Here is a 27,987-nt window from a genome sequence, read left to right as displayed (position 1 = left end):
GCGATGCTGAGGCTCCGACAGTCGAACGGCAAACCTCAATGAAAACGCACCGCTCAAACTCGGAGGGTGTCATTAGAGTCACGTGCGTACCCTAAACCGGCAACTTTACACAGTTTCCAAACCCCCGAACGAGACGCAGGTTTAACAACCCCAGACCGCTGAAATGATTATCGAGATCGTAATCCCTCGACATGTAAGTTCCCTTCTTCGCAATCACGATCGTTTCGTTCGATTAATTTCGGGATTCGCTGTCGTCGTCGAATTTTCATCTTCCAGTGATCAGATTTCATCGCAAGTGCGTCGCGGCGTAAAGTGACGAGTGCGAACTTTCTCCCTACGTATCCGCGTACGAAAACGATCAGTGCGAAAGCTCCGATCAACGAACGGAAAAGTGAAATCGCGTCTTGCTTCAAAATTTTCTCTACTCGTTTAAATCTTCTTCGTCTTCTCGCTTACTCGTCTTAGAAAATCATTTATCGCGCATATTTCTCCCCCAATTTCACGGTATTAAAATATTCCTTAGGTTCGCAGTGCGGAGGGTGTATCTCGGACGCATAAATCAAGCTTCCGATCCTCGTTCTCGTCGTCGCCAAAACCTTGCTTTCCATCCCCTTCTCACCCAGTTGCACCCGTCGTACCGCGTCGCGTCAAATTTTCCACTTGATCCCTGTTTACCGGTTACAATAATAACAAAAATTCCAGCAACAGCGATAATAATAGTAACAGTAATACCCGGACAATTAAAAATTTGTAATCAGGGTGAAGAAAAGCGGTTGGAAAATAAGGAAAAAAAAACAAAAGAAGATCATTCGCACAGCCAATGGCAACAACGAACACGCATGCTAAAGCACCTCGTATGATCCTATCCGGCTAATTAACCGTGCGGAAGATACACGGAAGAACTTTGCCCCGTAGTTCATAATTACGAAAAGAATGAAAAATAATGGGTAGAATAGAGTTTTCCCGCGAGGTTGGCTACATATATTTATATATTTTTTCTATCTCTCTCGGCCTGTTCCGCAACCGGCCGAGACATAAACCGAGAGAGAGAGAGAGAGAGAGAGCGAGAGAGAGAGAGAGAGAGTAAGGAAGATACTTTAGAAAAGTTTTCTCTACCACTAAACTTTTTCACCGTAGGAAACGAAACGCGGAGGCAGATGTGTGTGCATTCGAATTCCTGTACGTGTCTATATATACATATATGTACACACATGTGTATGCGTGCATATGGTAGATATAAAGGCGCGGTGAAACCAACGGAAATTTCTCGTATCGTCGTCGTTGCGAGCGATTTGCAAACTCGTTTTCTAAGAGACGAATGGATAACAGTTGCCCGGATAAAACGACGTCTGGAGTAACGGAGCGGGCGAGAGATCCCCATTCCTACTCACTCTCTCCTCGACTCGCACGTATCTGCTGCTGCACGGTGTAGATATAAGGGAGACAGACGTTCCGAAAACGATGTCGTTTCTTCAAATTCCTTTCTTCTCTCTTCTCTTTATTCACCCCAATTTTACTCTCCTCATTGGTTCGAATATTTCAGAAACCCGCTCGGTTCCCCATGTTTTTTTCCATCTTTTTTTTTCTTGCTTATCGTTATTCTTGTTTCGTAATCGTCGCGACGCATTGTCGAGAAAAATTTCACCTCGCTCGTCAAATTGATCTCGCCGTGGAGAGGCAAAGCTGAGTCGGAAGAGAGAAAAGTAAAAAAAAAAAAAACCGACTCTCATTTTCGCACCACAACTTTCATTCCACTCGCAGAATTTCGCTTCTGGAGAAACGGATAAAAATTTAGAGGAATGGGGGTAAAAAAATAAACAGAATTTGGAGAAAAAAAAAACAAAAAATAAAACAAAAAACGAATACTCCGTTGGTCGGTGTGATTTTTTTTTCTTCTTTTACTTTTTGGTGCGTAGAAAAAAAAAAAAAGAAAACGGTACGACTTTCACGGTATTTCCAAACAATAAACCTGCTAATTAGTTTCAGCGTAACGACGTTATTATTTGTATATAACTCAGTCTTGCAGAAGCCTTAACGTCATAATATTTACCCTCGAAGCGAGAAGTAAGCGATCCCTCACCACCTTATCTCTCCGTTTATACGGATAAATATCAGCACACAACATTATATATATATATATATATATTCGTTTATTATATATATTATACATACGTATAATATTCTGGTGAAAATTCACTTCTGGAATTCCCTTTGAAATTTATGGAATTGAAATTCCCTGTCCTCTCTTCTGAGGTAAATTAAAAAAAAAAAAAAAGAACGAAAATCAGAGAGCGAGAAAGATCTGAAGTAAAAGAGTGAAAAAAAAACAAAACAAAATCAGTCAAATGAAAAATATTTTTCTCATATTTTACAAGTGATAATTGATTCGACCCTAAATTTTTTGTTTCAGTCAAAATTCCGTATTAGGCCAGAAAAAACGAGTTTCAGCGTTTTCAGATTGGGAGATTCTTTTTTTTTTTTTTATAGCAAATGTAACTAAGAGTTGATCGATTTGGGGTAAAAAAAAAAAAATTAACACGACACTCATCAGAGAGCCACATTTTTAATTTTTTTCACCAACGATCGTTTTCGCGATCGATTCGCTTCTTCTCTTTCTTCCCCCCCCCCCCCCCCGCCCCTTTCTTTCCTACCGAGGTTCTTCTTACATCCGCCGTTTTTGCATCGAAAAACAGTGACGAATCGAGAGGGTTGAGACGGCGTGAAGATAATCCTTTGAGAAATTACGACGTCGGATTACCGAATGTTGCGGCAGCTGTTTCCACGATTGACTCGACGAACTGCGACGAATATTTTCATTCGTTAATTAATTCCCTTTTCGGTGGTAATCATACGGGATGAAAAAAAAAACGCTAACGGATGTCGAACGCTCGTCGAATCGACGTTTAACAACAAAAAAAAAAAAAAAAAAAAAAAAAAAAAGAAAGCGAATTCAGAAAACAAGTAGAAAACAAGACCGTGCAAAACGAACTACGCAGGGTGGATGGAAAATCGAGTCGCGACTGCGTGCAGGCGGTAAAAGGGGGTGTGGCAAAAGAGGGGTGAGGATCTCGCCCCCCCACCCCCCCCCCACCTCACCGTGCGAAGTTATCCGGGATCTGACGCAGTTGCTGAAAGTTAGACGTTAGAATGCAGAATCCGAGACAGACGACCGGCTAAGACAGCCGGTAAGCTGTGGCCGTCTGCAAAGTATGCCAGAGTGGGAGAGGGTGGGAGGGAGGGAGAGAGGCGAAACAACCCCTAGAGGAGATAAACCGAGGGTTGAAAATTGCGGGACGTTCTCGGTCGGTGGTTGTTCGAATTCGTCGGATCGGTCCCCTCCCTTCCCCCCCCCCCCCCCCCCCCAATAATAAGTACGGGGTGCAAGCCGAGAATGAAGAATGAGAAAGAGAGGAAAAGGAAAATGAAATGAAATGGGATCGGAGGAGGAGGCGGAGGAGGAGGAGGAGGAGGTGGAAGGGAAAGGGGCAGCATCTGCTTTCAATCAGACAAACATATTAAATTAATTAATCAACGTCTCGCGGCGGCTCTTACACAGCCGATCTTGTGCATAATCGAGGAATAATTCCCCCTCGCCCCCGCCCCCCTCCTCACCGTCATCGTCCCCGTTTCAATCCCTCGCGCTTCGCTTTTCCGCCATCGTCGCAGGGACGATTGAAATGTTTTTTATACGCTTACATTTCTCATCGAGGAATTAGACGCAACGAATTTTTGGAATGAAAAAAGAAAGAAGAAACCACGTGTCTGACTGAGAAGAGAGAAAGAAAGTTGGAGGATGGAGAAACGAGCCTGTTACGTGTGACGAAATTTTTGACGGGGTTGGAAGAAGAAAATAAAAATAAAATTCAGGAACATAGGGTTGTATAAGCCAAGTTTGAAGAAGTCGGTTAAGGGGTGGAATTCAGAAGTTGATGACACAGGGCTTAAACGAATCATAAATGAAAACAGATCTTAATTGTCGGTGGCTACAAATTGTTGGAAGTTTGTTAAAAATTTGAAAATTTTCGTTATCTTCACGGTTAATGTGGTTCTTTGGTCAGTCCGAAGTACTTGGCTGTATATGAGATTTGGACTGATTGTTAATAGGAATGAAGTGAATTCTCTCGTTGAATATCAGACCAGATTACCGACCGAAAAGGCGAAAACGAATTTTTGAAAATTGGATTTTTAACACAGCGCTTATGGCCGTTTCAATTTTTTTTTTTTTTTTTTTAACGGAAATACTGTCGCAATTATTTCACAAAGTTCATAGATATTCATAGGAAAACGAGATAATGGTTGTTGGAATAATGATCTTTTCAACGATATCTTGCAAAGTAGACGTTGCCGACCGTTTCGAAAAGATTCTTAACGATACAAATGTCGATTCCGGGATCCGATGATTATGTCACGGAATTTGAATATCGCGAATAGCATTTTAACTTAACCTGGATAGACTTGTTACTAAAAATAACAAAATGAAGATTGGACCGTTGATTTTTTATTAAAAGATATATGAAAATAATGGTAACTGTAAACTAATATCGCTATTAATTGTATCCGACGACATATTCTCAATTGTAACGTGCAACGTTTTTACAAAAACAAATCCAAAATTCACAATTTTCCCTCAGTTTTTCAAAATTTCAAACTTTCGAAAACGGACGTTTCAATATAATGAGAAAATTGTTTAAAAATTCCTGTGTACTCAGAAAAATCAACAAATTCATTTCGCATGGTTAAAAACAAGAAAACAAAAACACTCCCTAATAATACGTTAAGTAACGTTTTGTTTAAGCAATTCATTGATAACTTTTGGGCCTTACTATTATTATTAAAATTCAATTTTCTCATCGCTTCTGTAGTCATTGATATCTTATCCAATTTTTATCTTATCACAAAGTATTCAATATCGTCGACGAGAATCACTTTTGCTTGAGAACGTAAAGCCAATTTCTTGTAAACCGTATCACCATAATTGTACAGTACTATAAAAAATATCGATATTTGCATTGGATGATAATCAACTTTAGGGAAATCCCGCAGGTTCCTTGTTAATGTATTTTTTCCCCCCCTTACGCTCCATTCCTTCATTTCTGTTACGCTTTTTTCACGAAGCATTTACAAGAACCGTATTCACCCTGAAACATAGTAATATAAATTTTCGTATATTAATCACTGTCAATTTTGTGGCTTTGCCTCTTGGCCTCGCCCGTACAGCGAGAATCTTTTCATCTCCGTTCATCGTCTCTTTCTCTATTTTCTCTCTTATTATTTATCTTTCGTCAGTCGACCCCCTGGCTCAAGCTCGGATCAGGAACTGGAAACAAACGACCCGTGATATGCGATTTTCAAGAATATCAAAAACACCCGCGGCGTTTTCACGTGTCTGAAAATTTAAACAATTTTTTTCACGCGACAAATCCTCCTCGATATTTTCGTAAACGCAAACTTTTGAAAACATCGGTATCCTATGTATTTTTCAGCTCGATCGATGACTGGATCGGCAAAATGGTGGACCGGAAGAAGGGACTGATCGCGATGCTGATAACACTGCTTATATACCCGAAGGATAATTTCGGTAAGTGCGGTCTTTCGATTATTTACAATCTTGGAAGACGCGTCCGGTTAACTTCCGTTCGAAGAAAAAAGAACAAAAAAAAAACAAAAAAACGCCAGACTGGCATAAGGAACAAGAATAATGCTGTGATACCAAGAACCGTATACCTAATTTCCTGAAATACAAGTAAAACCGGAAATTGGCGAAACTGCAAAGACTCGAAATTCCTTTATTATTCGCCTTTCCGCAACGGCACGCGGATTCAACGATATTTATTATTATATACATATATACGTGTTTACATATATTCTCTGGAAGAGACTCGGTGCGCCCTCGACGTCCTCCCATTTCAGCCTCATTTTTCCTCCCCCTCCTCCTCCTGCTCCTTCGCTTCAATTCCTTTCCTGCCACCGCGCGTCCAACTGACGTTTGACAAATGATCATTGTGCTTGAAAATATTTCTATAAACTCGGTTCTGCATCTATATATTATACGTATACATACATACATACAAACACATATATGTGTATATATACACGTACCTCGATACGTAACGCTAAAACGTTGCGATTCGCCGATGCCGTCGCGTCGCGTTGCGGCAGCTGATCAATGCTCTTCGGAAAAGTTTTTTTTAATCTTATTTTCATTTTCGCTTTTACTGTTTTCCAATTCTTTTCGTTACTTTATTTTATTTATTTTTTTCTTTCGTCCGTTTCTCGGTTCATTCTTGAATTTTTTTTTTTTTTCTTCGTACACGTAGCAGATATAGTTTTTGTTTTTTTTTCACTCTTATTCTTATTCTGCTTCTCTTACCGTACGACAGCTCGTCCCGTTTATATGTACGAAAAAAAGTTTCCAACTTTGACAAAACCTCGATCTGACAATCCGCGGAAGTTTTTTTTTTTTTTTTTCATTTCGTCACCTATCGAATCTCATTTGTTACACTCACCCATACATACGTTCGTATCGTTCGTTGAAAGCCGAATGAGAAAACGAATGAAAGAAATTTATCGGCGGATCGGTATCGGACGATTTTTACAGATGAGGACGGATTGCTGTCGGAGAAATTTACGTTTCTTTTTTTTTTTTTCTCCAAAACTGATCACTTTTTTGCTTTGCGGCAACAGTGAAATTCAATAAACACGGATTGCAAACATTTTCCAGGAATCTTGTGGATTTTGAATTTATTCAGGAATACGATAATCAGTGATTTGTCGGTGAAAGTATGACAATTTTAGAACAACAACATCTGTTTTTTTCCTTCTTTAATTTATGCATGAATTCATCTCCGCATCAAACTTCAACACCAATCGGATAAGTCAGAATTAAGGTATAAAAAAATATCTACCGTAATTCACATTCGACGAATGGAAGTGATGATTGTTGTTTGTTTTTTTTTTTTTTTTTTTTTTTTTTTCAAAACGTCATGGTCAAAATTGACGGTTCTATTTTTTTACACGATGAAATTAATAAGGGTGTCGTTTTTTTTGTTCTATTTTTGTTTTCATACGGTTTGATCAGTTCTACAGAACAAATGTTCTACGGAACATCTTCTATGAAAAGATTTTTCCTGCAGAAAAATATTCCGTGCAACAATTTTCCTGTAAAATAATTCGTGCCAGATTATTATTTTTTTTTTTTTCCATACAAATTTCGAATTCAAAAAACGAGTGTTAAAAAAACAAATATTTCGCGTAACATTTGTCGTGTATTACAACTGATCCATAGATCGGTAGAATCGATCCTCCTCCGTTTTTTCTACACTCATCTAAAGCGCGACGCGATGTACGGAACGAAATAACAATTTTTTAAATATTTGCTATTGTTCGATAAGACAAAAAAACAAAAAAAAAGAAAGCGAAAATTGAACACGGACTGAGGCGTCGATCAGTGTCGGTACGCAAAGGTAAACATCGAACAATTTCAGGTATCGAAATTAAACACCGTACGGAATATTTGTCCGCGTATAACCGTCGCGCATACACATTGAACACATAAACCCACACGAATATACAGAGAAACGATATTCATTTTAGAGCATCGGGGAATGTTGCTGCCGGTGCAACGGCGTTATAAGCACGTAGGCAATTATTATGGCACGCGTGCGATCGCACGAGTTGCACTCCGGGGTAAAACGGGTTCGCACAGCGGGTCTCAATTACACTTACCGGGGGGGGGGGGGGGGGGGGGGGGGGGATGTAAAAGGGGTTCGTGTATGCACGTAGCGATTGAAAATTGGCCTAGAATTACGAGAGGAAAAGAGAGAATATATATATATAGAGAGAGAGAGAGAGAGGGAGAGAGAAGGAGAAACCCATCTGTTATATTTTTGATCTCGTTCCCACGCGGTCTCCGATTAAATTTAGTATTTACTCGAGTCCCGGTTGATGTAGCGGGCACAAAGCGAGTGAAAGCTCAAGTGGAAAAGGAGGAAAAGAAGGTGTAAAAAAAAAAAAAAAAAAAAAAGGAACGGTGGGGGAGGGGGGAGAACCGCCCTCCGCCTGATTTTTTCATGGCGTTTGTGTATATATATATATATATATATATATATATGTATGTATACATAAACGGACGTTTCAAGTTACATCCCCATTCAACGGGGGATGAATTTCTTCCCCGAATAACGGGTCACTCGCCTTGTGATATTATCATTGTCGCAGATTCCACTTTCACGCGGGATTTAACCGAGCGATATGCCGCCCAGATTCGCGGTTTAAACGGCAAATTAGAACACCTCTTTCAAACAACGATGCTCGAAATTTGACGAATTTTCAGTCGCGAGATACGAGGGTTGATCCAATTTTTCGAAAACACTGATACGACGCTAGTCAAGTTTTCGCGAAACTATTTTACCGGACTCGCGAAAGGCACGAGGTAGACGGTTTTTTTTTTATTTATTTATTTACTTATTTATTTATTTATTTTTTTTTTGACCAAAATAAAACGACGTTTTTTGCAAGCACGAATTGGCGTAATATTTATTCTAGACAAATGAAAAATTGTACGAAATTTGTATTGAAAAAAGAGTTGAATCGATTGAAGCGGATGAAAAATTGGGGGGAAAATTTTACTGAAAAGGTAAGCAAAGAATCTTAGAAGCTTCGTTAGATGATATTAAAAATTTCTACAGCTTTCAAACGTACCTCGTGCAATTCAATTTTCATTAAAAACTACTCAAATTTCCTTTCAAAAATTGTACACAATTGACTGCTTCGTATAATTGTCAAACACAATCGGATAAGTTTCTGCTTCTTGCTTTAAAAACTTGTATTATTTTTTGTGTGGATAGAAAAAAAAAAAAAAAGCAAGAATGATAAAAATAAACAAATAGATCTCTCGAGCTTTCGGCTCCTGTCCGACGAGTCTGAATTCTCAGTTGGTTTGCTTCCGGTCCCACGGTGATTATCGCTTAAGCGTGTTTCCCGTGAGACTGTCTGAAAGTCTGAACGTTTCTGTTGCTCCTGTTCATCCGGTAGCTTCTTTCCTTGACGACGAGCGTCCCGCTCGAAACGCTTCGCCGAATTGAAACATCTCCCTCGTTTTCTGTTTTTTTTTTCTCTTTTACTTTCTTCTTTTTTCTGTTTTCTTTTTTTTTCCCTCCTTCCTGTTCCCAGCAACGGCTAATCCGCTAACAATATCGTGCCCGGCTTATTTCACGCGTGTCTTACAGCCTATCGTACAAAGTTCCTCGCAAGCTCAAAATATCCCGAATTTCGTCCTTTAAGCCGGATCAATTTTTTTTTTTTTCTCCCCAAGAGACGCAACTTTTCGTGTTCCTCCCTCTCTTTCCCTTCGTAATCTCTACTCGATTGTCGGATCAGTCAATTATACACGTAATATTTTCACAGATCAGCATTGTGACTGACGAACGATCAGCGCGCGACATTTTTTAGAATCGTCGTTCAATCGTTATAGTTGTAATAGTCGTAAGTAGGGCACGTTTCCAATTATTTGTAAAGTTATAATTAATTATTACACCTGAAAATAAGTAACAAAATAGCGGTTAAGAAAATTCTTCTACTTGTCACATTTTTTCAAGTTATTATTATTATTATTATTTCGTTAAACATTCGGTGATCCCCTGTTTTCAACGTCGTTACGGATACTTGAGAATTCCTTACACGTTTAGGGCAGTTTGTATGAGACATCTGGAATTATTTAGTACATAAATTATTAGACAGAAATGTGACCGGCATATCATCTGCGTAAAGTGCCGTATAAATTTAACGATTTTTTTAAAGTCATAATTTTTTAACAAATGTTCGGTAACTTGGCTTGAAATTTTTCTAGTTCAATGGCATGTATTTCTACTTTATTTTAGATGAAAATGAGTAAATTGTAAAATATTCGGGTTCGTGCAGGGAATACTTTAAGATCTTATTGGACGGATATTCCCAACCAAAAGTGAGTCTCGGTGAGAATATTGAACACTTTGCGATGAAATGAAAATTTGACGAAAATTGATCACTGCGAAGATGATAAGATACTTCGTTTTTTAATCATAATAATGCCAAAAAGTTGTTAATAAATTGCTTAAACAAGAATACGTGTAACGAATCTCTAGTCAAATTTTTCAATGTCACGTAAAATAAATTCACGGACGTTTCTGACGACCCATTAATTTTTTTGGAATTTATGGCAATTAAAAAGAAAAAACCCATTTTTGAGAATTTTGAAAGATAGATAAAAATTTCTTAATTTTTGGACAGTTTTCCGTAAATGGTTACACATCACACCGAAGAAGTCTTCTGACATGGAACGACTACTTTCGTAAATAGAGCGTAAGAAAATTTTGGAAAACATAATGATTCAAAATCACGGAAAATTCCAAAACAAATCACATCTATTCAGAAAAATCAATGAATTCATTTCATATGAAACAAAAAAAAAAGCTTCACCAAAGATTTGTTGAACAAATTTTTGTTCAAACAATTTATTAGCAACTTTTTGTCACGATCAATATTCAAAAGAATCATCTCATCAACTTTTGTTGTTCAGCTTCTTATCTCATCGCGAAGTGTTCAATATTCTCACCGACTCTCACATCTGATTGCGAATATATCCGTCCAATAAGTCCTTAAATCGATTGAAATAACAATTGTTTTTAATAAATCGGAACGAATGTTGCAGTTTTTTCGCTGTAGATTTCTCTCTTCACTTACGCGTCGCGAAGCCGCGATAAAGGAAAGGCTGTTCGTTTCACGTCTGACAAAATTTTCACGCATCCACGGACCGAGACACATGTGCCAATAATCGTCTGGCATCAAGAACTCGTGCGCAATGTTTTCACTGATACTGCACACCGCGAAGTAGTCACAGCAAGCGTATGGTCAGACGGTCAGTCGGGACTCGGCCACGTGCTCTGCTTGAGCACTCGTTCACGCGTCAATTCGCCGGAGAATAACAGCTACTGGAAGAGAAGAAAAGCGAGAAATCGCGGCGGCGATTTATACTTGGCTGTGGAGAAAGGTTGAAGCTCGAAATCTTATTCCTTGTTTTCACCCACAGGAGGCGCATTTCAACCCGAATTCTTGAAGCCGATCACAAATGTCACCGTTCCGATCGGCAGGGATGCCACCTTTACGTGTCACGTTGGTTATCTGGGTGGATATAGGGTAAGTAGCTCGACTTTTCAATAGGGTTAAAACTATTCTTCTTCTTCTTCTTTTTTCTTTTTTTTTATGGGGTTTGAAACGCGCTTTCTTGTAGTTTAATAATTTGAGAAAATCGGTTCGTCGATTGGAACGATCGCTTCTAAGCGGGACTTGTATTTTTTTTTTTTTTAGCGAAGCTTAACTTCTAGTGTTTACTCGAATCTACATTTTTATGGGGATTGAAACGCGCTTGTTTGTAGTTTCATAATTGGAGAAAATCGGTTCGCCGATTAAAACGATCGCTTTTAAGCGGGGCTTGCTTTATTTTTTAAACGAATTTTAACTTCGTATAGTTTATACTCGAATCTACATTTTTTTGGGGGGGATGTCGAATTCAACAAACACAGTTTGGAATTTTTAATTTTCTTGCTTATTCCTTAAATCTTCCAGTCGCGAATTCCTCGCTAAACGTGTGATTGTTTCTATATATATTTTTATTTCTTTTTTTTAAATTCAACGATTTTGAGATATCTCGATGCACCTGGAATGAAAAAAAAAGATTCCCTGCCTTTCGAAAAACTTGAATAATGACAAAAATGTTACAAGCTTTGAATATTTCTTTACACAACAAGATTATTAGATTACAGTATTTTTGCCATTTAACAACTAACGTGGTTTGATTTTTTTTGTTTTTTTGTTTTTCGCACTATCGCTAACTGACACCCAAAAATATACGTCCACTCTGATCGGTTGTAGAAAAAAAGAAATAAAATCGGCATAAATTTGAGGCTCTCGTTAAAGAAACGGTACCAGATAGTCCGCGTTCGCTTTCCATCGACAGCCACGGTTGAGTAGTCATGCCGAACAAAGTTATCATCGAATATTGTCGGTTAAAACGGACATAGTGGTGACAGGAAGTGGAAAACAATTGACAATGCTCGGTCGGCTGCGGCGCCTATCTCGGTAGTGGGATTGAGTCTCTCCCTGTCTCTCCCTGTCTCTCCCTTTCTCTCTCTCTCTCTCTCACTCTCTCGGCACGTTCTTCCGGCGTTGGGCGTTGGGGTGGAATCGGGATCGGGGATGCAGAGTAAGGAGAATACTGCAGCTATCGGTCGGATATTCCCTGCGCCATTGCACCGCGATTCGCATACAACGTATAGTATATTTCTCATAGCAAAATTTGAACAGTTTCAACGCAGCAACGGTAGATAAAATTTTTCAAGCTTAATTAAGTGCTTCAATTACGGTGCATTGAAATGACTAACAAATTTTTTACGATCAAACTGCCTGCCGTTCGATTCAACAGTTTTCGTTTTCACCAACAACAAATAAACATCGTGTGATAGTAACGCACAATTTGTGCTGCGTGAATAAAAAAAAAAATAAATAGTTGGTTTGCCTAACGCAAAGGAGAAAAAATAACGATACGAGTTGTCGGTAAAGTAGCGCGTTTAAAGTCCTCGCAAGTCAGAGCTGGAACAGAGCCCGTGTTGCCAAGTTGTGTGGATTTGTGGAAGCAGTTGTTTCGTTGTTTATAACTTATGCTTAAAAGTTGAGTGATCCGGAGTCACGTTAAAAGATTATAAAACTTGCCTACGGTGATATTATCGCTCGGTAAGTCTGCATTACCGATATTAGTTCCCCTTGGTGGTAGGCAACCGAACATACCACTTCGCTCGCTCGAAAACATTCCGTATATTTACGTCGATGAAAAGAATATTGTAAAAAGAAAATAGGAAAAAAAACATCATTCGGAACTAACGAAGAATAATTATCCAGGGTATACGAAAGCGGAGAAAAAACCACTTTTGAAAGTATGACAAATTTCGCTAAGCTGTGTAGAGTGATAATGATAATGATAATAAGGGGAAACATCGGCATATTTTTTCGCCGCGTTTCGAGTGGCAAAACCGATGCTCGTTGAGGATGTCTCGTGTGTTTCAGGTGGGCTGGGTGAAGGCGGACACGAAAGCGATTCAGGCCATTCACGACCACGTGATAACGCATAATCCACGCATATCCGTGTCGCACGGCGATCATTCAACGTGGAGCTTGCATATAAAGGGTGTACAAATGGAGGACGCGGGTCTCTACATGTGTCAAGTCAATACGGACCCGATGAAAAGCCAGGTAAACCGTGACTCCCGTCCCTTTCCTCGTCCCTTAACTCGCGGCACATGTAATATCATTCAATAACGCTTAATAAGGTTTAACGACGCCCAACGACGCTTAACGACGCTTTAGCGCCATTTAACAAGGCCGCGCCGGGCTTTTGATCGTTCGCCCCAGGGTTTGTGTATTTTTCTAATAACGCGGAGCGCAGCTAATCTTCTCTTTGTCCACGACCCTGTATCACCCCTCTGTGTAATCTAGTTTTATTTTTTCTCTCTCTTCTATTTTCTTTACTTCGCATTTTTTTGTTACTGCGTTTTTTCCTTTCACTCCCTCCTGCTGATTTTCATCCCTCTTTATCGGGGATTCTCCCTTTTTTTTTTTTTCGACGATTCGAAAACCCCGATTGTACAGATATTTTATACATTCTGAGATTACGTGCATCGCTTCATTTATCCCTGTACACAAGTGAGGAGGGTTCGGGTGATCTTTTTTTTTTTTTCTTTGGTTTTCTTTTTTCCTTGTCTCTTGAATAATTCAATACTCAAATCGATGTCCAACGCAGCGATTCAATGTTCTATTACACAGTAAACAACGAATGAAATCCCACACGAATAGGTAATTTTACTCAATGGATTCTACACTCGATGAACATTTGATTAGAAGAAGCGATTTATTCAGAATAGTTCAAAGGTATATTTTGGTATGGATATTCGTTTAGATTTCGAGAATATCTCTGAGGCTGAAAATATTCTATCCGGTTTAATAAGTATCAGTGTAATTTATTTAATACAGAGGAAAAGAATATCTAGATTTTGTGTTGATTTCGACAAATCACGTCAATTCGATTAAAAATCATTCCTGAATAAAATTTCCGAGAATAACGATACGAAATCATCAGCGGCGCGATTCCGACAAGTACAGTTTGACAATGAATTCATCTGGTATCGTTTGAACAATTTTTTTGTAGGTTTCTTATTCGAAAAGTTTTTTTAAACCAGTCGTAAAAATTGGAGCATGGTAAAACGAGCAGTAAGTAATGTGAGGATGATCAAAAATCTATGGAAAGGTAATAAAAATAACAATAACAATATTAATAATAATAATGATAATGTCGATAACAGGGTGGCAACAATTTTGTTCAAATAAAATTCTCCAACTTTTCCCTGACTTTTCCCGTAAAAAAAATTTAGGATTCCCTCACTTTTTCCCACGAAACTTGGTTAATGTTAGGCAACTTTTATGACCAAAAGCTCCAGAAGTTGTGCACCTTGAATATATAAATTTTGATCTAAAAAAACGCATAGTATTGCTTCGTTTTAAACGAATAATTAAAAATCGAACGATATCGTTTTCGAAAGTTGGCTCAATTGAATTTACGAAGTATAGACGGAGTTTGAAAATTTGATTTGTGAAACAAAATTACGTTTTTCCCCATGGTTCATCATAATTCCCTGACTTTTCTCGACAGGCCAAATTTCCCGACTGTTCCCGGTTTTCCCGGTCTCTCGCCAACTTGGATAATAAACACAGGTCTGCAACGAAAAAATTGTACCGGTTTTTGCATACCGTTTCTTACAGATTTTTACTCCCCGACACCGGGAAAAATACTCGAAAATTTCCATCGCGTCAGGTTTTTTCTTGAACTCGTGTTTGCAGAGTTTCATTTCGAGTGAACCTCCCTTCTGATTCGATATCACATATTTTATTCTTGATCCTAAGAATCCTATGCAAAAGTGATTTCTTATTTTCATTTAATATGTATCAGAGCGAGACTCAAGAATAAATAAAATCAGGGAAAGAGAAAATGAAAAGCGGAAGCATGTTCGGAGAAGAACAGATTTCGTAGTCAAAAAGAACGAACATGGAGTGTCAAATACGTTGCATGAAAAAAATTGTCTGTTCAATTTTATTAGAAACATTTTCTAGTTCGTTGTAACTAAACGTTGGTTTCTTCGTCGTTGTTATACTTTTTTTGTTTTTTATGCAGAAACCTTCTATCTTGCAACAACACTGTACTGTACGGAAGAAAACGAAAGTAATTTTTGGATTCACTACATTCGATAGCAAAAATATCGATCAAAAACATCCCACGCTCGTGATATGAAATGTTTTTTCTTTGCCGACCTGTGCGAAGGAACGAAGGAAAATAAAAATAAAGAAGAAAGGTTGGCTATTGATTTTGCGAAGATCGGCGATTAGTTATTTAACGGTTTACGGGCCCGCGGCGTCGTTGTAATCTATTAACTATCGGGGGCGTCCAAAGCTCGGCTTCTCGGGCCAAGACCGTGTCTTTCTCGCGGAGGGAATGCTGCACCAACAGCACCAACAGCAGCAGCGAGTGGTCCAGCGATATCGGAAATTTAGCGAACGGCGTGGTAACGAATGAATCACCCCCTCGATATAACCAGACAACCCCTGCTCGTAGGTTACACTCCTCGCCTAGCTGCGTAATGTCTAGGGCAACGCGTAAACTCCGTCGAGCCTTGTTTATTGGCTGCAGTGTCACGAAATCTAACTTACGTCACGCGTGCCCGCCTCTACCCGAATTCCTCGTTCACGGAGAGGGCGAAGGCGCAGGTTTCGACTGTCAAACGAAGGGATGAAAATTTTGTTGCAAAAAATAAACATGCCGAATGTCAAGGTTTTTTTTTTTTTACCGCAAATTTAGCACTTGGTAATATGCGCACAGTGGTTTTTACTTCTCATCAACCTCACAAAACCTCACAAACTGATTTTGCGTTGCAATTGCCAAAAAAAGAATCGACAATACCTCGTTTTTCGTTAATTCCGTCATATACTTTTTCCTCTGAATTAATTTTTATAAATAAGCAATTGTGTTTTTCTCATTTTGTATATTTATTTTCAAAAAAGGTATAAATATTTTCTTGTTCACAAATTTGTTGTTCCTAGTTTAACGTAAATTATAAGTTTTTGGGGTCGCTGATTACGAATCTGAAAACAGATTTGAAAAATAAAAGATGGTGGATCCAATATGACGGGCAAAAATTTCAAACTCGATCGAATACGGATAAAAAAGTCCGTCCCATTCTGTCAATCGCGGTAAAGTTGTCATGACAATTGCCGCATCAACATCCGAGAATAAAAATATAATCCTAGAGAAGAAGGTTTTGTTTCTCTTCTTTGACAATTAAAATAATGCAAAATACTAAATTTCAGAAAACTGCGAGTTTTCTCAAGTATATAAAAAGAAAAAATATAATAAAAACGAAAAGAAGAAAAAACAAAATCAGACGCATGAAAAAAAGTTTGTAAAGAAAAAAGAATCTTTACTCTAGCTCGATTTGTAAGCTGTTATAAAAAATCTAAATCTATCTGATGCGATGATAATTAACTACTTCTCACACCCAGAACGGATAATTAATTCCTACTAAAATTGACTGCCAATGGTTGAAACGAAGGAGAATTTCTCCTGCTAGTCAACGATTTGTACCGAGTACAGATTTGATTCGATGCCTTCGCTTTCTAAGGGGCGTTTATTTCCTGTTTTCATTATCTCCGCGTCTCTGGCGCAGCAGTCGGTCTCTAACTTCCGTTCAATCGGCCTTTAATCGCCCTCATAACAGTCTCTTATTTTCCCTCCGTTAGACATAAGTTAAAGCTCAGCCTTCAGAGCTTTTCAGCCTTCGTTTTTCGCCCCTCGCGGCGTGATTACCGATTGTAGACGAGCTTTTTCCCGCACCCTTCGTTTCTCCTCCTCCTCCTCCTCCTCCTCCTCCCCCTTCTTCTCCTCATCCTCGTCTTATCCTCAACCGTTTACCACCGCGAATATTCCCCCGATTTCCCCCCGTGAGAGAAAGCTACTCGACGATTTCCTCCCGCCGAAATCTGTAAGTCCAAAAACTCCCTTCGATTCGCCGTTTTATCTCGGAAATTCGCTTATCATCCGCAATATCCGTTTTAAAAATCACCCCGGATGAAATCCCCCCTGAAAAAATCCCCCTGGAAAAAAATTTCATCGGGCAAGATCCCCCGTCGAAAAAATTCTCCCGAATAAAATCGCCCGTTAAAAAAATTTTCCGAATAAAATCCCCCATTGAAAAAATTCACCCGAATAGAATCTCTCATTGAAACAAAATTCCTGGACAAAATCCCACATTGAAAAAATTCCCCCTACAAAATCTCCCTTCATCCAAAAAATCCCCCCTCAAGAAATGCCCGATTGAAAAAATTCCCCTGGAAAAAATGCCCTTTGAAAAAATCCCACCTCCACAGTATTTTAACCTTTGGGCAACGGTAAATTAGATATTTATAGGGGAAAATTTTCATCGGGAGTATTTTATACCGAAGATCGTATTGGGGAGATTTTTTTGTCCGAGGAGATTTCGCCACTGTAAGATTTTTACCAACCGATGCAAAAAATAAAATAAAAAATTCTACGCTGGTGCTACGATTAGGGCGAATCGCGTTCTGTAATTCCTCTGCAATTTTCACCCCCCCCCCCCCCCCCCCCGTGTGTGCAATGCGAAGGTTTTTTTCACCACTCGAGAAACACACTCGGGTCTAGTGGTTCCTCGACAGGAAGTGCACACTTCAAAGACTCGACTTGTGTCTACAGACTACGAGAGTTTGGTTGTCGGAGGGAGGGTTGAGATCTTTTTCCTTTAAGAAATCTCGAGGGTTTCTTTCACCCCACGCTCACCCAAAGAAAGAGGAGATTTATAAACCTCGCTCTTTGACAGTTCCCGGAAGATTCGTCGACGGGGTGGAGAGAATTTCTTTGAAGAAAATTATTTAAGGAGGTGCACATATATCATACGATTATTGCCAAAATCGAATTACTTTCACCCATAGTATTGAAACATAATCGCGCTTTGAGTTTTGTTTATTCAATCGTTGCATTCGTAAGTTGCAAAGATGTATTCTCGTACACGTGAATAGAAAATACGACTGGTGCTTACAAAAATAAAGCTTTAACATTCTCAAAATATTGTTAATAACTCAGTGGAAACGTTCAATTTCGCCCCACCAGGCTCATTTTATAAAAAAGATTATTTTTCACCAATTTGCGGATCAGGTTTTTCTCCTTTTTTTTTTTTTTTGTTTACATCAATAGTCAATTCAACATCGTACGTTTCCAGATTGTTATTCATGTTGTTGGAGTCTTGTGATTTTTGACCAATCAACCGTTTCAAAAAATCTTACACTTGTAAACGTACACCTCATTTTATATAATCACGGTTTCAATCATCCATTTTACACACGTATCGACGTATTCTTCACTCACCTATGATCCGTTTCTCTCAGACAGGCCGTTTGAACATCGTTGTTCCGCCGGATTTCGTCCCGGAGGAAACTTCGGGTGACGTCATGGTCGGAGAAGGTGGCCAGGTAAGAAAATACGTCATCCTTCTGATTTCAATTGCATGCTGTTAAAAAAAAAAAAGACCCAATAATCATTGAAACATTTTTTTTCATTAATTTTTCACTAAAATCATGAGAACGATTCATATTTCGCGTATTCTTCGATTTTTCGGTTCAATTAACATCTAGTGCTAATAATAATAGTGTTTCTCTATAGTTTTTTTTTTTTCTTTTAATTGAATGGTATAAAAATCTTCCCGGCTCAACTCTCACCTTACAAGTTAATTTGTTCGTATAATTCCTGTAACAAGATTACAACGAAGGTTATACTCGGGTTTTCAACCCCTGTCCAAACCCTGAATTCACTCGCATGGGGCGTGGTTGAAATTCCGAATTTGCACAGTTCCGAAAACGCCAAATTTCAAATTTTTTGGTGGTGAAACGAAGAGATCAAACTTCGACGAAACATCAAAGTTTCGGATGGTCCGAAACCCGACGCTCAAAGTTCCGAAAGTGCGCAAATGAGAAGATTAAAAAATCTGTAACATCGAAATTCCGAATTATCCAAGATTTGCAGTTCCGTTTACCGCTTTGATCTTTCTTTGTTTCGGATTTTCAATATTTTTACGTTTGGAATCCTGGTCATTTTGATTATCGATTTTTCTCATTTTCTACACCCACTAGTTGAATAAACTTGTCGGAATTCCACTCGATCGAAACTTAATTTTTCGGAACTTTGCTCTATCGTAACTTGAATTTTCGGAACTTTGATCCGTCTTCTTTCCGACCATTAGAAACTTTGCTGTTTCTTCAAAGTTACGATTTCACCACTTCAACTTTCGCCAACCAAACAACCCGGAATTAGGCGCATTTGAAACATCAAAAATTCGGAACTTCAATCCCCCCTCAACTTGCATATATATACAACACACACACATACCTAGATACGTATCTACTCTGTGCGCAGAAAAAAGCTGTCACACTTGCACCGTGAAGTAGACAAACTCGGAAGTAAACACCCGCGAAAACGATTTATGCACACACACACACACACACGCCCACGCAAAGTGACGGAGACGGTTCGCGGAAGGAAATCAGATTAAAATAAAGAAAAAGGAAGGAAGGAAGGAAGGAAGGAAAATGAGAAAGAGAAGAAAATTAGAAAAAGACGTAAAAGACGCGACGACGTCTCGTTCGCACACCTCTTCGAGTCCTGCGGTTTCGTTCTGCGACGGAAATACACCTGTAAACACCCACCTATATATATATATATATGTATATACTATATATATATGTATATATATGTGTGTGTGTGTAAAAGGAAGTCTAGAGGACGAGGATCGAGTGGCGAGAGGTGTACCCACCCGTCGTACGTGCAATAAAAGAAAAATAAGAAGATACGCCCCGCAAAGAAGTGAAAAGGGATGGAAAAGAAGAAGGGGAGGGCCCCGCTGGCCAAAGCGAGAACTTGTGCATCAAGGAAGGTGGTAAAATTCGTACCTGCGTAGACTCGCTCTGCCCGTGCCTTCTTTATACATAAACGAGCTTCAAACCCGCTACCGAACACAATTTTCACAATTTCACACACATTTCCGTATCTCGTTTTGAGGACCCTTCGCATCACCTTTTTTTTCCCTATTTGAGAAAAGCAAACGCGGAAAACGTCACGGTTTTCCCCTAAATTTACTCAATTCTCTCACAGTTCGTGCGGTATTTCTTTTCTTTTCTTTTTATCTTTTCTCGATTCGTTTCTACGTTCCTTTATACGTATACACATATACATATATATATTCTTCTGATCTTTTGAGCTACAAGGGGGAGACAATGAAGGATAGAGATAGAGATAGAGAGAGTTGAAAAGAATAAAGAAATGAAAAATCGTTGACATTTTTAATGGCGAGAAACGAAAATGCCGTTTGTTTTTTTTTTTTCTTTCTTTTTTCAGAAAAAGAACTTTTTCCCACCTTTTCTTTTCGAGCATATTAGGCGTGTTTTAATTCTTATTTATTTTTATCAAATCGTTCATTACCATTGATTGACCCACCCGCGCGTGTGTGTCCGTGTGTGTTTCGAATCGAAGGTGAAGCTGACTTGCAGAGCGCGAGGAACACCGCCGCCCAGGGTAATATGGCGACGGGAGGACGGCCGGGATATAATCCTTCGGGAACCAACTCCCGGCGGTATACCGATTCAAAAGACGCGCAGTAAGTACCCGCCTGTCTACGATCCGCGTACATGCCGCATTGTGCGGTGCGACGCATCCACCTATGATGTATGTAACACACACACGGATGGATGAATAGGTGTAAATAACACATATGTGTACGTCTGGCGTAAGCTCGCTTTCTTCCCTTTGTTGCGCCGCGTGCAAGTTTCCGACATGACATCCTTCCCGATCGTGCATCGAAAATAAGACGTTGGAACGAAGGAACTGGGAAGAGGAAAGATCCGAAGAAAGTGTGTCGTAAAGAAGAAGAAATCTGATACTTGGACGGAAGAATGAAATTATAGAATCGCGTTCGGGTTGCTTTTTGGTCGAGTGAATAACTTGAAAGTTTATCATGTATTATGAAGTCGTGGGGGTTCTTTTTTTTTTAACCTTTTGAGCTTTAATGCTAAGTATAATTCTTACCACCGGATATTTTCTATCTCCGTGTTTCGTATGTTCAGAGAAATTTTCGATATATTTCTTCGCGGTTTCTTTTTTTTTTTTTTTTAGCTATTTCTGATAGTACGCTGACAGGTTTTCAATACTCGGGACTAATTGTTGCGATATAATTTAAATTGTTGTTGTTGGAAACAAATCGATCGAAAGAAATCGTGAAAATTGAAGGAATAATTCATTTCCGTGAAAGTTACTTCTCTACTTGTGTACATGTTTTACATAAATTATACAAGCTTTTTGTAATCGCTGATTACGAATCTGAAATCAGATTTTGAAAATTCATTATATCGAATCCAAACAACTATTTCGAAAATCTGTCGATAGAGGTTTTTATCGTATTCGATTAAATTGATAAATTATAAATTTTCGTCCACCATGTTGGATTTACCATCTAGAATTTACAAAAACTGATTTCAGATTCGTAATCAGCGACCTCAAAAACCACAAAATATTATCTCGATACAAAATTCGACTCAGCACAATAACGTGCGACTCAAAGGGTTGAATCGAATGAAATTTATAACACGTATCGTTAAACCGTCGGTAAATATTAATTTTTAATTTACATATGTTTTCAATACAACAATTTTGCAATGTATACAAATGAAAATTTGTTCGCTTTCAACGCTCCATTTTTCACAGACGTGGATGAAATTCGTGCGGTTTTCTCGATTTACTTGTTTGTCTATTTATTTTCCTGATTATTTGTTTATTAAGAAAAAATTTCAACAAACAGGAGACTCGGGACTCAATGTCAAACCGATATATGTACACATATAATAGCGTAAACTTTGGCCGTTGTGTGGTTTCGAACTTCGATCAGGGGGGAGAGCTGCAGCTAAGCAGTTGCTAAACAGTTTCAGTTTTCATGATTGATAATTTGCAAGGTTGACTTCGCTCCCGCTGCACACGCTCGTGTTTATATCCTCCCGAGACCTGTTGGAGGTATTCCTCCTCCTCCTCCTCCTCCTCCTCCTCCTCCTCCTCCTCCTCCTCCTCCTCCTCCTCCTCCTCCTCCTCCTCCTCCTCCTCCTCCTCCTCCTCCTCCTCCTCCCCATTCTCCCGCTCCTCTTACTCACACAGATTTGTTGCAGATATGCCAGTGAGTCAATACGAGGGTGAGATTTTGAAGCTTTCAAAAGTTTCGAGGGCCGAGATGGGCGCCTATCTCTGCATCGCGAGTAACGGCGTTCCTCCGACCGTCAGCAAAAGGGTCATCATAAACGTTCATTGTGAGTAAATTCGTCGATAATGAATGCGAGGTTACATCGTCATCGATTCAAAAGTCGTAAGGATACTAATAGAAAGATGAAAAACTCTTTCAAAAATGTCCAAAAATGTCGTATACATTATTATTGTATCAATGACGGTCAACTCGAATCAGACTTAAAAAGAATGTTTTTTAATTCCGACCGGCTCACCCTCCACATATTTCGAAAAATAATTCCAACATTTTTTCAGATTTTTATCTCAATTCTAACTCGTGCCCCAAAGAGGGTGGATCTCATTCAAACCTTTCAGAGGCACATCAAATTTATCCAACGAATTTAGATGAAATTTGGTATCGCGGGGTTTCTTGGGTCGCTGATTACGAATCAGAACTCAAAATTACAAAATTCAAAATGGTAGATCCAATGCGGCAATATTGAGTGAATTTTGGGATTTTGTTTCACCGTATTGAATTCGCTATTAGGAATTATCAAAGGGAATTACTATCGAATTATGTGGAGCCAATTTGGGGGGCGAGCCGGTCAAAATTCAAAAATGATCTTTTTTAAGATCACCCTGCTATACGTATTTATTTAATTAAAACGAATCTCAACTAATAAGACGAGAGCGTTTAAAAATTATAAAACTTTAGAGCTTTTGATTCCATTCCTATGTTTTTCAACTCATTTTCTACACTATAGGAATTTTTATACATCCCGTGAAATTTTTTTTTGTTTTCATCAGTCGTTCTGCAAACTTCAAAGTACCGGTAAACGAGAAAAGTGAGCATAAAAACAAAGAAATTAGATTAAAAACATCAGAGTTTAATTAATTTTAACGTTCCTTATACGATAAAACTTTTTCTCAAATTGTCAGTACCAATTTTAGCTCGTCTTGTTAAAATTTGATCAGATTTATTTCTATCACGCGCAATAATTAAGGAAGCTGTTTCATTCGTGTTCGTTATCAAACTGGAAAAATAACATCGCTAGATATTTTTTAAACGCTTTTTTTTTTATTTTTTCTATTTTCTAACAATTATATTCATCCTCAATCGCGACGTGTTTGCAAATATTTTATCGATCCCGAGACTAAGAATCCTGCTATTCCTTTACAGAAAGGCTAATTATAATCTTAAGCTAAAAGGAGAATTAGCCAGACTAAAAGCTTGCAGCGTTTTTTACGGAGACAATTGTCCTCGGTTTTTCCAGTCGGTTATTTAAAGTTAACTCGGTCGGTCGGTTCTCTTTAGCTCGTAATGTGCCAATTACCTCTCTCACTCTCTCTCTCTCTCTCTCTCTTTCTCCCTTCAATTCTCTTTCGGAATGCCGCAAGCGCGTCTCTGTCTCCGAGTACAACGAGTATATTTAGCTTTGAATATTATTAAATTTCACTTTTACAATTAGTTGTACAATCTCCTTCGCTTTATTCATTTCAAAACTTGCCGTCGTGGCGGTGCTCGTTAAGAGCTTAGGTATATGTATGTACAATTAAGTTCTACAAGTGCCTGCAGTGAAGCCGAGACGCGTTGCAGAGTCGTTTAAACTCCTGCGTGGAACAAAGTCTAAGAATCGATACGTTAAGATCGCTCTTCTTACTATACGCGGTGAAACAAACCGTCGGCAGTCGATTAGCATCAATTTTCACCCAACCATCGGCGCGTAAATCGCGGCTTCGGTTCGGCCGATTAAACTATGACGACTGATCTCAATATATATGCGATGTGAAGGTAACCCTTAAAAAAATTACCTGTCGTGAACGATACAGACTAAAGTCAACCAAAAATAACCCAAGGCGAAAATAATTCAGACAAAAATAATTCAAGACAAGAATAACTTGGAGAAAAATTACTCGTAATAAAAATAATCCAAGATAAAAATAACTCGTGACTAAAATGACTCAAGGCAAAAATAATTCGAATGAAAATAACCGATGACATAAATGAATTATGACAAAAGTAACTCAAGATAAAAATAACTCATGTAAAAAATAACCCAAAATGAGAATAACACCCCCCCTCCCAAAAAAAATACGCAACAAAAATAACCCAGGACAAAAATGACTTGTGCTAAAAATCACCAATGACAAAAATAACACAAACAATAATAACCCAAGAAGGAAATAACTCATGAAAAAATAACATGAAAGATAACATGAACCTTGGGCAAAAATGACTGATAATAAAAAAAAAAAAATGATCCAAGACGACTAAAATTGAATTTAGTTCAATTAAATTTCATTTCAAATATAAAATTTTCTTCACGGGTTATTTTTGCTATGTATTGTTTTATTCATGATGCGTGGATTATTTTTCCGTGGGTTATTATTTTTGGAGCATTTGGTCCAGGTGTACCTTAAAATATTGTGCTGCGGGGCAAACTTTTTCGCTGACTCGAGGATGGGTTAAAAATTTTGCGAAAACAATCGCGCCGCAGAGGTTAATCCTTTGAAACGTTTTGCCGCCTGCAAGCGACTCGCTACTTCATTCTCCCAGGTCGCTAAATCACCCCTGAATTTTACCTCGCTTTTTCATCAGTTCCCCCCGTGATACACGTGCCGAATCAACTGGTTGGCGCTCCACTCGGAACCGACGTTGTACTCGAGTGTTTCGTCGAGGCCTCGCCAAAGTCCATCAATTACTGGATCAAGGACAACGGTAAGATGGTTAACCGATTCTTTTTACCACAGAAAAAAAAAAAAAAAAAAAAAAAAAGGGAAATGGAAGAAAAATTGTCGAATTTTCGAATTACATGACGAAAGAAATTTTTTGTTAATCCAAACAGATGTCGTTTCACTCGATTATACAAATTATTGTTCTCACCATTTTCTTTTCTTGTCCGTGGAATCAAGCAGCATTTCTTTCAAACGAAAAAAAAGCATATATTTGGCAAATTCAAGTAATCCGTTCTCTTTTCGTAGCAGCTCGGAAAGATCCAATTCAAATTTTCTTCGTACGTTTAAAACCGATAATTTTCCAAAAGACGAACGTTTCGATCGTAACGATCCATTTCCTGGTTTCTCGATTTTTCGATTTCTTTTTCGCGAAGAAAGTGCTTTGAAAGTCGGTTCGTAGAAAAAGACACAGATCCCTTCTTGTTTTTTTTTTTTTTTTTTTTTTGAAAGAATGAATCTTCGCTATCCAATTCCAAAATCGGCAAGGTTCGGTTTGACGATTTCGTCCCCTTCCTTCCTTCCTTCCTTCCTTCCTTCCTTTCCCAAAAGCCTCAAGAAACCCTCAATCCAAGTACGATACAGTTGTTAACTGGGTCGGGGCGTATTATCTAAATTCGTATTAGTTCAGCCTTAGTCCCAAGTGCAATTCTCGCAGAGTCATTAGACACGGACTCGCCTCCCCGCTTGGAACTTAGCCGACAAGTTACAGTTGTTATCGTTAAAAGATCGGCACGGTCGAAGTTTACTTGCGGTAGATACCAGCAGCTATATCGAGAGACTGTTTATGCACTTCTAAACTCGCTGTTACAGCTGCGACATATTCTAATCCTGCGCTCGAAGTCACTCAAAACCGCTCCAAGTCGGGTTCAAAGTGATTTTAACCGTACTCGAGAAATCGGTAAATAAAACAATGGAATTCTCATCTTAAACGATCCGAAGACTCAAAGTATACAATTTTTGATCAGTCTTATCGATGCGATAAAAATCTTAAGCTACATAAATTTTTTTGAATAATCGGTAATTCGGTTTTAGATCGGAGACTCGATTCTCTTCACGGTATTTCGATTTTCGGTTTCTATCGGCATGTTGTAAAATCCTGCGAAGTATGTTTGGCAAATACGGTTGTAATTTTAAAAATAAACGATCGAGTTATAATTCAGCAATAAGAACAAAACGTAACTCTTATGATTTTTTCGAAATTCATTAACGAACGATATCAGCTATTATTATCCGTCGGAATCAGCGAATGAAAAAATTCATACAATCACGTATTGTTTGATAATTTTTCACTCACATCCTGAGACAAGATCAGCTTCAGCGAAATGTTTGGAACCTTCTCTCAGTTCCCCTTTTCTTCCGACAAATTTCTGCCCGCTTAATCAAAGCCGATTTCGATTATCCAGGGGCGATGATAATATCGAGCAATCGTCACGACGTGCAGACGGTAGCAAAATCGGCATTCGAGATCAGGATGACTCTGACTGTGCGGAGTTTCCACCACCAAGACGTTGGATCTTACAGATGCGTGGCTAAGAACTCGTTGGGAGAGGTGGAGAGCAGCATCCGGTTGTACGGTGAGTGGCAGGCGATATCCGGTCGCGTAATATCCGATTTCACGAATCAAATGCCCGGAAAAACGAATGGGATGAAAAATGAAATTACAGCCAAGCGATGAAGTGGTGAAAGTAAAGAAATTTCAAAGTCGCAAAAGTTCGTCTACTCGAAACAAAGTTTGAATAATTTATGAAAATTGGACCCATGGAAAAGTTCAAAGTATACGCGAGTAAAGTGTATTTTTTATTTATTCCTACGATTTGACATTTGTTTTTTCTCTTTACCAAACTCAGAATTCTTTCCTAACCATCGACTTTTACACATTTTTGAATTTACCTGTTTTTGATAACATCTGCGCAATTTCGACCCATCCGTTCCGCGACTAGATGAAGAAAAAAAAAAAGAAAAAAAAAAGAAAAATAAAAAAAAAGAGAAAGAGAGAGAGAGGAAAAAAAAGAGAAAACTGCCAATTTTCCGCAGAGATTCCGGGACCGACGAGAACGCAAACGGCTTCCTGGCCTAGCGGTTTTCTCGACGAGGATGAAGAAGCAGGCGTCGACGTCTACGGTTCGGACGAATTCGAAAAATCTGACGCCAAGCAGTTGCAGCCGATCGACAACACGGTTTACGGCCAGGCGGCTAATCCCACAGTTTTTTCAACCCCGTCGACGAGCGTAAAGGTCGCAAAAAAACGGCCAACCTTCATCGTCGGCTCTTCGTCGACCGTCAATCGCGAGACCTACGTTCTCATGACGGCGACCCTTCTCGTTCACGTGTCTACCGCTAATTTTCAGTGGCGTTGACGCGTACGCGAGGGAGGGAAAAGGAGAACGCAGAGAAAAAAAAAAGAGAGAAACAATCCAAGAGGAGAAATATATATATATATATATATATATGTATGTATAAATAAACAACAGCCTTGGATTATGGTGGAGAAAAAGTGAGAGATAACACAATAATATGTATAATCTGTAAAGTTTCGTCTGTTAATTATTAATTATAACGATAACAATAACAATAACAATAACAATAATAACAATAATAATGACGATATCATTGATAATTGTGATTCACGATTATTCTCATATACTATTTATCATCGATCTCTTCGTTTGTCATCGAATCTGGGGAAATTGTTATTGCAACTTGAGCAGTTTGTTCGAATTAAAATTTATCCGAAGTTTTAGATTTTTTAATAACCACGCACGTGTTTTCACATTCATTTTCGTTCGCGTTCGCCGTAAAATTACGGTGAAAAAAAAAAAAAAATAAATAAATAAAAGAAAACAACGTACCCC

At 38.7% G+C, this 27,987-nt stretch overlaps 1 protein-coding gene and 1 long non-coding RNA gene across 2 annotated transcripts in view; one reads left to right on the top strand and one right to left on the bottom strand.

Annotated features, from left to right (window-relative positions):
* Positions 1-27,987, bottom strand: part of LOC124309350 (uncharacterized) — a 69,413-nt gene that overhangs the window by 11,837 nt on the left and 29,589 nt on the right. Inside the window, exon 2 of the long non-coding RNA XR_006909222.1 lies at positions 18,512-18,653. This is a non-coding gene — a long non-coding RNA (uncharacterized LOC124309350). The remainder of the gene's footprint in view (positions 1-18,511; positions 18,654-27,987) is intronic.
* Positions 35-27,899, top strand: LOC124309348 (lachesin-like). Its single transcript, XM_046772939.1, has 10 exons — positions 35-193; positions 5,484-5,578; positions 11,066-11,172; positions 13,096-13,281; positions 18,532-18,615; positions 20,669-20,792; positions 22,348-22,485; positions 24,999-25,118; positions 26,539-26,709; positions 27,170-27,899. Exons 2-10 carry the CDS (start codon positions 5,509-5,511, stop codon positions 27,490-27,492), a joined length of 1,323 nt encoding a protein of 440 aa, XP_046628895.1. The 5' UTR covers positions 35-193; positions 5,484-5,508; the 3' UTR covers positions 27,493-27,899.

Source organism: Neodiprion virginianus, chromosome 7 (genome assembly GCF_021901495.1).
Source record: "Neodiprion virginianus isolate iyNeoVirg1 chromosome 7, iyNeoVirg1.1, whole genome shotgun sequence".
NCBI classification, from domain to species: Eukaryota; Metazoa; Arthropoda; class Insecta; order Hymenoptera; family Diprionidae; genus Neodiprion; species Neodiprion virginianus.
The sequence above is the reverse complement of the archived record's forward strand: the minus strand, read 5'-3'. Positions and strand labels throughout refer to the sequence as shown.

Coding starts and splice junctions, on each gene's coding strand:
- LOC124309348 (XM_046772939.1), top strand. CDS start 5,509: ATGGTGGACCGGAAGAAGGGACTGATCGCGATGCTGATAACACTGCTT. Junction 13,282..18,531: donor CGGACCCGATGAAAAGCCAG/GTAAACCGTGAC, acceptor CGTTTCTCTCAG/ACAGGCCGTTTGAACATCGT. Junction 20,793..22,347: donor ACCGATTCAAAAGACGCGCA/GTAAGTACCCGC, acceptor GATTTGTTGCAG/ATATGCCAGTGAGTCAATAC.